The 13,739-nt window shown below is 38.4% G+C and overlaps 1 protein-coding gene across 1 annotated transcript in view; it reads right to left on the bottom strand.

Moving 5' to 3' along the window:
- The window catches only part of EFHB (EF-hand domain family member B), a 47,927-nt gene that overhangs the window by 14,876 nt on the left and 19,312 nt on the right, over positions 1-13,739 (bottom strand). Inside the window, exons 6-8 of the mRNA XM_057545661.1 lie at positions 10,708-10,837; positions 4,322-4,405; positions 3,664-3,731 (exon numbers count right to left, since the gene is read on the bottom strand). Of these exons, the coding sequence (XP_057401644.1) occupies positions 3,664-3,731; positions 4,322-4,405; positions 10,708-10,837 (282 nt within the window). The remainder of the gene's footprint in view (positions 1-3,663; positions 3,732-4,321; positions 4,406-10,707; positions 10,838-13,739) is intronic.

Genomic DNA, 13,739 nt, shown 5'->3' with positions numbered 1-13,739 from the left:
GAAAAAAATCTGAAAAAATGAAATTTATGGGGGAATCATGAGCCCACTCAGCTGTCAAATCCTTTCCTAAGACAGCAAAGTCCTTGACTGACACCCTCTTAGCAGATATTTGTCTACAAGGCTGAGGATCTGAAAGCTGGGGCTGATTCCACGTGGGAGTCACTCTGTGTGCCTCGGGGTTGACTAAATGTCTGGGAAACCTTGTAAAAACTGGACACAAGTTCCCTACTCCTTCCTAATGTGAGTTTCCAGTCTGCCTTCAGTCCGCATACCAAAGTCCCCCATTTCTGTCCTGCTTCCCCTACACTATTACCAGCACAGAGACCTCCATCCACAGTCCATTAAGTGCGTCCTGACCCACAACCCCAAGCAATAACCCCCTCCAATCCACCTGCTACCACCGCCAAGACCCGGCCCTTGCTTCCACTTTTCTTTCATGACTTAAAGGAACTTTCCTGAATTATGACACAAAGAAAGTACAAATACACTACCTCTAAACCCCCATTCCTTGGATGTTAATGGTGACACAGATCAGACCAGAGTTGACCATGTTGCTTCAGATGTGATGGCTTGGTGGATGTCACCAGAAGAAACCTTCTGCCTCTGTTCTTTTTCCCCTGGCTTATACCCCTCCCTTCCTGCTTTCTTGCGACAGGGGTCATGCTGGCAGTTGGCTGTGATATCCTGGGTAGGTTAATTTAAATTGCAACATTGATGGTTGCAAACTACAGAGGATCATACTAAGTGAAGTAAGTCAGAAGGAGAAAGACAAAGCCCATATGATATCACTTATATGTGGAATTTAAAATATGACACAAATGAACCTATCTATGAAACAGGACTCACAAACATAGAGAACAGACTGGTGGTTGCCAAAGGGGGAAGGGGTTGGGGGAGGGAAGGACTGGGAGTTTGGGGTTAGCAGATGCAAACTATTATATATACAATGGATAAACAACAAAGTCCTACTATATAGCACAGGGCAGTATATTCAACAGCCTATGATACACCATAAAGGAGAAGAATTTTTTTAATGTATATGTATATGTATGTATAACTTTGCTGTACAGCAGAAATTAACACGAACATTGTAAATCAACTATACTTCAATTTTTAAAAATTGAAAAAAGAATAAATTGCAACATTGGTTGCAGTTCAAGGCAACTAATATTCACACCTACTTTGTACAAGGCCCTATATTATTAGGCTCTGTCAAGGGTCTCTTTTAATAAGTACTCGTAGCACTCTAAGTTTATTATAAAATCAGGAGTTAATCCTGCATATTCTGATAAAAGCCTTCTTTTTAAGGGTAGACCCTAAGTATGGGTGAAAAGCCCACAACCAGTGCTGGTTCCAGGAACTGGGCAAGTGCCTCAGAACAAGATCATCTGAAATGGGATCAGCTACTATCAGACCATCCTAACGTAGGCAAAACCCAGGTAAGGCTCTGCGAGAGGAAATCAAAGTAGTTAGGGGTGATTTTTGACAAATAAGTGTAACTTCCTTTTCTCTTCCACATTCCTTCCCCTGATGTCAATCCTCTGGGGGGCTGCTCTGTATAAGGACCTCCCCCCACCTCAACTCTTCCAAAAGATGGCTCTTGGTTGAGTTTTTTTTTATCTTGAGAGGCCTTCCCTCTCCATTAACATCCAAAAATAACCATTTGAATGGTGGTATCTCCAACTCTACCTGGTTTTCCCAGCACAACCTTACCAGGTATGACTGCCTAGTGGATGAGAGGTACGCTGATGCCCTCTTCTGGCCTGGCCCTGAGAGAATATTTATGAAGCTCATGAAAAATCACTGACAACTACTCAAGAGCCACCACTAAAGAGCTGAAATCAGGAGTATAAACTGTGGCCCTAAGAGAGAGAACCATGACCTCGCTACCACACCAGGGACATCAGAAAAGCCACGCCTGCTCCTCAGTTGCACCCTGCCTGCAACCAATTCCCATGATGCACAACTGCCCATGATTCTCCTTCACATCGCCTCTGCCCTGGTGCATTCTGGGAGCTGGACACAGCCTTTGCACTCTTCCTGGAAGCATCGTAACATAACCAACAACCCCAGGCCTGAGGGATGAGGCATTCTTTGTGCAGTTGCCTTTCTTTCCCTAAGTAAGGGTAAGGGAGCAATCCAGGCCCAGTAAAGAAACCAATATGTTCTCAGAAGCAGGCAGACCCTGAAGCTTTCCACGAAATAGATGCTGCTAGTTAACCCCAATAGTAGACACAAAAGGCCACTGGGGTTAATCTGTGTCCGTCCATGAGCTCCACGAAAAGTCTAGAGAGGGCTGACAGTCCCCTTTCACAGTTACGCTGTACAGTGCCAAGGCCAATACTGTCACATTTTTTAAACAATTAATGTCAGTGTCCTTCTTTTTCATTTTATAGCTCTATCTTATCATTCAACTTTTAAGGATAACGTAGCTCAACTATTAGGAAATTTGTCAATGTTGCCTAATTGTCAACATGATAAACTATGTGTTAGATTCATTGATTCATGCTATAGATACCGGGGAAAACAATGCACTGTGCGCTAGACCCCAAGAATCCAACAGACAGCAAGATGGGGTGCCAACCAGCATGAACCTGCCCTCAAGTAGGCAGCTGGGCATGATTATCTACTTGTATTTCAGACTAACTGATGGGTTTCCTAAATCATCCCTTACCCACTCCTAGAGGTATGAAGAGCCTCTAAGATGGGCAGGCATCCATTAAACATGTAACAGTTGATCTAAAAACAGAACCAAAATATAATCTCCTAATGTGATGATTCATGGTGCTCTGAAACACCATGTTGCAGAAGCTCAGTAAATATTTATTTTATTTGTCAGTGAGTAGACTTTAACACATTTTTAGTAGCAGTTCTTAAAGTTTAGTGTACGTGAGAATATATGAGCATGGGTCCCAGGAACCTGCATATTTAATAAACTCTCTGGGTGATTTTAATGCAGGTAGACTGCAGACTGTATTTTGAAAACCAGCAAAATACAGCCCAATGCTGATAAGTTTTGGCATAGTTTTCCCTTGGGAAGTCTGTTGTTTAGATCCCTTAGCACTAAAGACAAAATCCTGGGAAGTTTCTTCTGCCACTTTATAGGTTGATTAATTGATTGGCTGGTGGAAAGAGTAGTTCTTAAGTATGTGGTTGTAGAGTACAGTGCTTTCTGGAACTTGAATGTCCCTACAGTTCATCTGGGAATGTTGTTAAAATGCAGTTTCTGATTCAGTAGGTCTGGGGTGGAGCCTGAGATTCTGCATTTCTAAGAACCTTGCAGGGGACACCAACACTGCCCATCTGCAACCACATTTTGCGTAACAAGGGCCTAGTACAATATTGGAATTCATTAAAAAGCTGCCTCACTTCACTTTGGCTTGTTTAATACTGGCCTTATTTATTTTCTAAATAAAATTCTGAGCCTTAAATACACTTAAGGAATTCATTACAAGGGTTTTAAACTGTTCCTATTTCAAATATAATATGAAAATTTTGTTTCTTTCTTGTGCTACAAATTGTTCTCTTTACTGTTAATGTAATATTTTAAGCCATTAAAATTAGAAGCTTTGAGAGAAGGAGATGGTGAACTTAACTGCATGATTTGGGGGGTGGGGGGGGATTTTGTTGTTTGTTTTTTAAGAAGAAAGTTTGTATATTTACCATACTCCTCAGGACGGAGACAAGCCCCAAATGTGTGGTCTGGGGGAACATTCATTGTTTCTGCAATGCTATCAAAGAAAACAAATCCTTTAGTGAAAATTCCCACCACATGGCATCCCTGGAATTTAAAATATGTTTGCCATATGTTTTTAATCGCCTATATTTTCTCCTATAACCAAACTATGAGAATCAAACAGAAGTTCTCCAACAGATCTTTTTCCTAATCTCCCACTTGCATTAGCAATGGCTGAATGCTTTCACTGACTTCCAGTGAAAAAGTCCAGACTGAAAAAGAAAAAAACAGAACATACTCAAAGCAGAATTATGGAAGTACATACATATATATGGGGGGCTGGGGGGGGCAGGGAAGAGAGAGGAAAATTAATGCAATAAGTTAAATTTCTGAGATCCCAGAAATAAAGCTTTACACAAAATTCTTCCACCCTGTTCTCCAAATGCCGTGTCCATTTTGGAGACTCAATACTTTCCTGGAACCCCAAGCGCTATAGAGGCTAACAAGAGTTCCCTGATTAACGCAAAAGAATGATTCTCATTTAATAGATAGAACCTAATAGAACACAAACCAAAATTTACCACAAGAGTAGTTTGTAAATTTGATCCAAAACCATTTTCAATTCTAAGTTAATCATGAACTTACGGATCTAAAATTCTTCCAAGTTTATGTTGAAATTTTTCTTTGAAATCATCAACTCTCTTGGATACAACCTTAGCTCCTCTTTTCCTATAAAATTAGAAAATTGTCAGGTATCTGTATTACCTAAAGTATTCTTGGCTACCAAATATACATATGGTGAGGAATACCATAGTATCATTTGGGTCATCAAAAAATAAATCCAGTTTCAAAAGAAATGATATGATAATAAGAAAGCTTTATGTGTTCATTCTTCTATCATGTATATTCTATTATAAAGATAAGTTTATAATAGAATATAAAATTTTGATTAAAGAATAAGACAAGCAAACAAAAATTTTTTCAGTAAACAAAAAGTGTTAATATCATTCTTATAAGTGTAACTCCTAAAATTGCTAACAGAAAAGTAAGCATCAAAGAAATAAATAACCAAAGGATATAAACAAATAACTCAAATCTAGTAAGCAAATATATGGAGAAATTATAATACTCTCCAGTAATAAAAGAAATATAAGATAAAAGAACAACAAAGTACCACTTTTAACACAGTACATAAATATATATATATATATATATATATATATACACACACATAGAGAGAGAGAGAGAGAGAGATGAGAGACAAAGAAAGAGAATATCTAACATTGGCAAAAAGTATGGTAAAACACTTGTAGATTGCGAGTGCAAATTGCTATAATCCTTTTGGAAATAATTTGGTAACATGATTCAAAGAGCATAAAAATGTTCATCCTCTTTTATCCACATCTGAAAACCAATCATAAGGAGATAATCCACATATTTAAGTGTGAAAAGAAGTTACATTTATAAAAATGCTTGTAGCCTCACTGTCTACGATGGGAAAAAAAAAAAGAATCTAAATGTTCAATCCTGGAGGGTGATTAATCATGTCGTATTAACAAGAACACACTCTGTGTGCATTCAAAATGTTGGTTATTTAGAATACACAGCAATATAAAATTATTTTATGTTAAGCGAAAAACCAGGATATAAAATGGTATTGCACTCTGATTAAAGCTATGCAAAAATCAACACAGGAAGCCACACTAGAAAGGAATAGATTAAAAAGATAATAAAGGTTGAATTAAGGTGACAGGATTACGGGTGATTTTATTTTGCCAATTTTCTGTAATATAATTTCATTACTTCTATCACTGTGATTAAATGAGTAAGAATTTCTTTTGAGAACTGCAAAATTACAACACCGCTATTTAATAACATTAAAATTAATAAATTATTGTTTTGCTAAGACTAAAAACAATGAACATTAAACTCTTAGATTCCATTTGCTTTTAAAACTATTTCCTGTACTGGAGAAATATGGAGTTGAATAAATTTCTGGAGAAGAGTGACACTCTGTGGAGAAACAAAAGATGAAATATAAAGTAATTCATTTTTTATTTCTTCATTTACTTCCCATTAGTTCAAAAAGGGAGAAAAAGAACAATATGGGTAAAGTCAGAATAAATCAGAGGCAGTTTAAGGGCTGTAATTTGAACAAATAAAGTTGACAATCTAAAACCAGCTCCAAGGACTTCTCTGGTGGCACAGTGGTTAAGAATCCACCTGCCAATACAGAGGACACAGGTTCGAGCCCTGGTCCAGGAAGATTCCCACATGCCGCGGAGCAACTAAGCCCGTGCGCCACAACTACCGAGCCTGCTCTCTAGAGCTCGAGAACCACAACTACGGAGCCCCGAAGCCCACGCGCCTAGAGCCCGTGCTCTGCAACAAAGAGACGGCACTTCAGTGAGAAGCCCGTGCACCGCAACAAAGAGTAGCCCCTGCTGGCCGCAGCTAGAGAAAGCTCGCATGCAGCAACGAAGACCCAACGCGGCCAAAAATAAAAAATAAATAAAATAAAATTTATTTTTAAAAATAAATAAATAAAACCAGCTCCAAGGGGCATGATTAGGAACATGCCTGGATCGTAAAGGTAACGATTCTAAGTCATGGAGCCTACGCTTCTCAGCCTAAAAGTGCCTGGGTTATGTTTCTGGGAGAATCGGGAAGTATTTGTGAGCAGCCAAGTATGTCAGAGTATCAATAACTGTAACATCATTACACACCTCACAGTATCCACTAACCAACTCAGAGTAAAGTCTCTGTGTGCCAATCAATTGTTTCATTCAGACACATACACACACACACACACACACACACACGCACTCCCATTTCAACATTGTAACTGATTCTTCAGACCAAAGGTCATAAACAGAATATAGATAGAGGTAGTTTTATGGAGGAAATATATTCCTTAAAAGTATATATCCCTAATAACTCTGAAAAGTTAAGAGTAAACCAAATTTATGTTAAAATAGTGCATATCAAAGCGAGATGTAAACAAAACAGAATAAGACTCACAGACATGGAAGACAAACCTAATGGTTACCAAGGGGGAAGGTGGGGGAGGGATAAATTAGGAGTTTGAGATTAACAGATACACACTACTATATATAAAATAGATAACCAATATATATAACAGGGAATATAGTTCCCTGTGCTATACAGTAGGCCCTGTGCTATACAGTAGTCCCTGTATAGCACAGGGAACTATACTGCATATCTTCTAATAACTTAGAATGGAAAAGAATCCGAAAAAGATTAAATTTATATATATATGAATAAATAAATCACTTTGTTGTACACCTGAAACTAACACAACATTGTAAATCAACTATTCTTCAATTAAAAAATAAAGACAAAAAAAGAAGAAAATAGGAACAAAAAAAAGAGATGTAAATGAATATACTTCACTCCAAGTTTATAATAGAAATCACACTGAAGAATGAAGTAGTGAGTCCTTTTTGAAATACAACAAATCAAGGGAATAAAGAATCTATCATTTCAGCAATAATTTTCCAACTAAGTTTCGAAATACGGAAAGAATGATCAAATAAAACAGTGTTCCATAAATGATGTTTCCTTGTGGGTAGAGACAAGTTGGTGGGACATGCACCCTGCATATGGCCTGCTTTTATAAATTCAGTGTGTTTTTCTATGACTATCCCAAATCATTGATAAATATGTGCTTGTTAAGGACCCAAAAGCTCTGCTCTTAGGACCTTCTTAAGGACCACCTTGTGAATATGTTTATTTCATATCTTTAAGAAATGGATAGTAGGTTTAATATTTCTATGCTTTCAGAAGTGGATAAACCATATTTGTCACCTTCTTTTAAGTATCAATTTCTATGTTATATTTAATTATAAATATCTAGTGAAATACTTAAATTATTTCTTCATGTTTTCCTTTATGTATGTTTTAACAACTTTAATAGTGATAAATTAATGAATATTTGTTTTATAAGCTCTTCTTCTGTACCCTAAAGAAAAACTATCTCATATGGGTTTAGTATAATATTGAAAGAATTTCTTCTGTGTTTGTGTTTGAACATTATTGTTTTCAATAATTCAAGTATCAGAAACTCATATAATAAGGGAGTGGGAGAAGAATGGAAATCAAAATTTCAGGCCTGTGATCACAGAATCCAGTGCCTATACCCCTGGTGTAGTGGTTGAAGGCAGCCCCTGGAGACACACTGCCAGGGTTTCGTCCCTACCCCTAGTATTTCTCAACTGCGTGATATTGGGCAAATGATTTCACTTCTCTGTACTTCAGTTTCTTCATCTGTAAAATGGAAAGGCTAAAACTTAGAGTACACCTGAAGTATAGTTGAATTACAGTGTTGTTAGTTTGCTGTATAGCAAAGTGACTCAGTTATGCATATATATACATTCTTTCTCATATTCTTTTCCATGACGGTTTATCACAGGATGTTGAATATAGCTCCCTGTGCTGTACAGTGGGACCCTGTTGTTTATCCATTCTGTACATACCAGTTTGCATCTGCTAATCCCAAACCCCCAGTCCTACCCTCTCCCATCCTCTCACCCCCTTGGCAACCACCAGTCTATTTTCTGTGCCCCTGATTTTGTTTCTGTTTCATAGATAGGTTCAGTGAATAAACTTTTCCAAACCCCCCCCCCCAAAAAATTATAGTACACCTACCTCACAGAGGTGTTGGTAGGATTAAATTAATCATATATAAAGTACTAAGCATTTGGCCTCTATAACTAGGAACTGTTATTTCAGCGACCAGACAGGCAAACCTACGGGTTTGCCACCTGAGCGAGGTAGGTGGGTGCCTGTGGGAATGTGCAAATTCTGTGTGCACCCCTGGGGTCTATGGAAACTTGGAGGGCCAGTGTATCCTTTAAAGAGGGCAGAGGGCATAAAAAATGGTACAAATGAACTTATTTACAAAACAGAAATGACGTCACAGATGTAGAAAACAAACTTATGGTTACCAAGGGGAAATGGGGGGGAGGGATAAATTGGAAGATTGGGATTGACTTATACACACTACTGTATATAAAATAGATAAACAACAAGGACCTACTGTAGAGCACAGGGAACTCTACTCAATACACTGTAATGACCTATATGGGAAAAGAATCTAAAAAAGAGTGGATAGATGTACATGTATGACTGATTCACTTTGCTGTACAGCAGAAAGTAATGCAACATTGTATTTGTTTTGTTTTGTTTTTTTGTTTTTTTTTTGGTTTTGTTTTTGGCCGCACTGTGTGGCATGTGAGATCTCAGTTCCCTGACCAGGGATCGAACCTGCAACCCCTGCAGTGGAAGCTCGGAGTGGACGGCCAGGGAAGTCCCAACACATTGTAAATCAACTATACTCCAATAAAAATTAATTTTTAAAAAGTTATAAACTGGGCTTCCCTGGTGGCGCAGTGGTTGAGAATCTGCCTGCCAATGCAGGGGACACGGGTTCGAGCCCTGGTCTGGGAAGATCCCACATGCCGTGGAGCAGCTGGGCCCGTGAGCCACAATTACTGAGCCTGTGCGTCTGGAGCCTGTGCTCCGCAACAAGAGAGGCCACGATAGTGAGAGGCCCGTGCACCGCGATGAAGAGTGGCCCCCGCTTGCCACAACTAGAGAAAGCCCTCGCACAGAAACGAAGGCCCAACACAGCCATAAATAAATAAATAAATAAATTTAAAAAAAAAAAAAAAGTTATAAACTAAAAAAATAAAAATAAAAAAATAAAGAGGGCAGAGAGCAAAGCAAATCCACCCCACCATTGATGTATAGAAATGCAAGCCCAGTATATTCGTTTCCTGTGGGTGCTAGACAAATGACCATGAACTTGTGGCTTAAAACAATAGAAATGTATTCTCTCGCAGTTCTAGAGACCAGAAGTCTGAGATCAAGGTGACAGCAAGGCTGCATTCCCTCCAAAGGCTCTAGGGGAGAATCTGTTCATTGCTTCTTCCAACATCTGGAGGCTGTTGGCATTTTTTTTTTTTTTTTTTTTTTTGCCCTTCCTTAGCTTGCTGTCACATCATTCCAGCCTCCTCCATCTTCACATCACCTTCTTCTCCTCTGAATGTCTTCTGCTTTTCTATCTCAAACCTCCCTCTGCCTTTCCCTTATAAGGACACTTGTCATTGGATTTAGGGCCCACCCAGATCATCCAGAATGATCTCTTCATCTCAAGATCTTTAACTTAATTGCATTTACAAAGACCCTTTTCCCATATAATATAACCTTCATAGGTTTTGGGAATTAGAACATGGACATCTTTGGGGGCCACCATTCAACCCAGTACCTCAGTATTTTCAATCTTCTGATTTTTTAAACATAGTAGGAAATATAGGTTTTTTGTTTGTTGGTTTAGATATAAAATATAAGACAGGGAATGAAAAACTAAGGAACCTTATTTTAATTTCTTAGGAAAGTAGTCAAAATGTAGAATGCAGGTGTAAAAAGGTCACAGTTTGTGAGAGTTAAGTCAGATGCTCAGGTGCCCAAATAACTATTAAACAAAGCTGAATGATAAATGACAGGTCAATTATATGTGACATGATTGTCTTTGTAGAGACTTGAAAGCCCACTATCTTTAAGAAACATAGTAGGGTTGATCCCATAGATTAAATACATTCATGTATGTCTTCCAATCTGCTGAAAAGACATGAAATAACTTTAGAATCACAAACACACACATACAGGGAATTCCATGGCAGTCCAGTGGTTAGGAGTCTGCACTTCCATTGCAGGGGGCCTAGGTTCTATACCTGCTGTGGGAACTAAGATCCTGCAAGCCACACGGTCAAAAACAAACAAACAAAAAATCAAACAGAAAAAAACCCAACAACAAAAAGACAGTATCATGGTTATCTCTGGGGGAACTGGACAGTTTAGAAGACATATCACTGTGTATCTTTTTGTATTACTTTTATGTTTGAACCATGTCACTGCATTACCTTTTCAAAAAATAAACATAATAAACTTTCAAGTCCATATGCCATATATCTAACACTTGTTCCAAGACACAATATACTTAAACTTACATTTGTAGTTCGTGAAGCCAACGTAAAGTTTTTGCCATGTTTCGTCCATCATTAAAATGTGGTGTTGGGATCCCATACAAGTTAAATCTATGAAAACTTGATGGGTTATACTTTCGGTGCTTTGCTTCTCCTAAGAAAAGAAAAGGAAAGACTTCTGACTTAAGCAACACAACTTTGTGCAAGAAGCACATGATGTTCTCATTGACAATGAAAATGAGAGTGGGAAAAAGAATGGAACTGTCACAGAGCAGGAAACTGCACACATTTGGCTACAGATGACAGAGGCATTCTCCCATGTGAGCTGGGAGACTGGTGGAACAAGGGTTCCTTGTGTTAATATTTGGAAAGTAAGTAGAAAAATGATGTAGGAGAAAGACATATAACTGATGAAAAATTCAGGCCCCATCAATGTTAAAGAAATCCTGAAGATCAGGGGAGGTACTGCAAGGCTTTGTGACCCCAGTGGTGCTTTAAGCTATGCTAAGATTTGAGAGATTGGTGTTTTATACTTGCTCTCACTGAGATTTGCGTTACAACCTTCATATTTCTTTATAATCACTTATCTCATATTAGAGACATTCAAAGGGTGATAGAGAGCTGAGAACCCAACAGGGAGGTATTTATTTTTAAGATCTAGTACTGTACTTTTTTCAAGTCATGATGTGGTATTAGTTTTCTATTTGTAGATAAGAAAGTAAGACTGAAACTAGAGATCAGCTAAAAGTTTATAAAATGATGGAGAAAAGATATTCAGCCTCACCAGTAACCCAGATAATGTAAGCAAAAACAATAGCGCACAGTCATAATTCGACCCTCAGTTAAGCAAAAATAAAGAAGATTGGCAAAGCTCGCCATTGGGGAGGATACAGGGAAATGGACATTCTCATACACTGTGCCTGTGAGGGCAAACTGGGGCAGCTATTCAGGTGGAGAGTTTGGCTCTAAGAGTGAAATTTTCAGATGCTCAGAAATCTAGGAATGTATCCTATGGAAACAAATCACATTCACAAAGATATATAAACAATACATTTTGGTAATCCTGAAAAATACAATATTGATAACTGACCTGAAAAGACAACCAAGAAATTTCATATGTGGGGAGTGGGGGGAAGCAAAAGGGAAAAAAAGAAGTGTGTACAGTAGGATGCAAAACAAACACATACACTCATATATGAATGAGCAAAGAAAAACATATATGAAAGTATCTTTTATGGCAGACTGGGAATTGTAGGAGATTTTCTTTGCATTTCATATATTTCTATACAACCTGCATTTTATAAAAGAAAATATCTATTACTTTAGTAATAATTTAAATTAAGTGTATTTAAAAGAGGTTGTTATTGTTATTGAATGATGCCCTTGACATACTATTTCAAGCAAAAAATTTTAAATGCATATAGCAGGTTCTCCAAAAGCATGGAGATTATTGTTACATTTAACTGAAGATAGCTCCGTGGATGGGGGTTAGAAAGATGTTCAATATATCAAACGTAGTTATCTCTGGCTAATGGGATTTCAAGGTTACATTTACTTTTTCTTCATTTTTCCATGATATTTACATTCTCTACAATTACATTTTTATAATAAAAAATAGTGCTTTCATTAAAGGGAAAAAGTAAAAAATAAATATTTAAAGGATTGGATTCTATTCCTTTTCAAGAGGCTAGTGAAACTTCTGTAAAAATCAGCAAATGAAAGTAATTTCAGTCATGTGATAGTCCATTAGAGTCTTCTAAATATTAAAAAAAAAAATTGGACTGGGAGTTTCGGACTAGCAGATGCAAACTACTATATACAGAATGGATAAACAACAAGGTCCTATCGTATAGCACAGGGAACTATATTCAATATACTGTGATAAACCATAATGGAAAAGATTGCACATATGTATAACTGAATCACTTTGCTGTACACCAGAAACTAACACAACATTGTAAATCAACTATACGCCAATATAAGTAAATAAATAAATAATTTTTAAAACTACACTCATTTTCCTCCAAATTTTCCTCCAAATGCTAAATGCATGTAAAGGGTGTCTATATACATATTCACTGAAATCGTTCTTTCTTAAAACAATTAAATGGCATTGGATTAGACTGTGCTATCGATGCTAAACTTTTCCAAAAATGAATAAAATATTTTCACAAGAGAGGAATGGAGGGAAGGAGGAATAAAGAAAAGGAACACTAAAAGGAGGAAAAGAAGAAAGAGAGGGGACTTCCCTGGTGGCGCAGTAGTTAAGAATCCGCCTGCCAGTGAAGGAGACACGGGTTCCAGCCCTGGTCCGGGAAGATGCCACAGAGCAGCTAAGCCTGTGCGCCACAACTACCGAGCCTGCGCTCTAGACCCCGCAAGCCACAACCACTGAGCCCGCGTGCCAGAACTACTGAAGCCCACGCGCCTAGAGCCCGTGCTCCACAACAAGAGAAGCCACCGCAATGAGAAGCCCGCGCACCGCAACAAAGAGTAGCCCCCGCTCACCAACACTAAAGGAAGCCCACGCGCAGCAACAAAGACCCAACTCAGCCAAAAATAAATAAAATAAAATAAATAAATTTATATTAAAGAAAAAAAAGGGAGGGACAGAGCCAGGGAAGTGGCGGCGGAGGAGACACGGAGAGAAGCCTTGTCAAGGCTGTGAAAAAGCGCGGGGTGGAAGCAGCCGTGGGAGGATGGAGATTTTCTCAGGACCGGGGTGTACCGGGCAGTGTAAGGAACCAGCAGAGACTGGTCATGGGAGAAGGGAATGGCTGACTGCAGCTGGAGATCAATGGGCATAGCAGACAAGCCCCAGAAGGAGTATGATGTGAAGGGGCGGTGGAGGAGAAAAGTAAAGAAATAAGGACGGAGAGAGGGGTCTTGTGCTGCAGTGAAGGGCTAGTCTTGCTTCTAACTAATGCAGATTGGTTCGTGAATCATGCACAGGCCATCGGCTTTCTCAGGACAGGTATCAGAGTCGAATTGTCAATCCTCTGTTAGATCAAGATTCTACTTAACACCCACACATCAACAATTAAGTTGTAGTTTAC

The sequence above is a fragment of the Balaenoptera acutorostrata genome, chromosome 4 (genome assembly GCF_949987535.1).
Source record: "Balaenoptera acutorostrata chromosome 4, mBalAcu1.1, whole genome shotgun sequence".
Lineage (NCBI taxonomy): Eukaryota > Metazoa > Chordata > Mammalia > Artiodactyla > Balaenopteridae > Balaenoptera > Balaenoptera acutorostrata.
The sequence above is the reverse complement of the archived record's forward strand: the minus strand, read 5'-3'. Positions and strand labels throughout refer to the sequence as shown.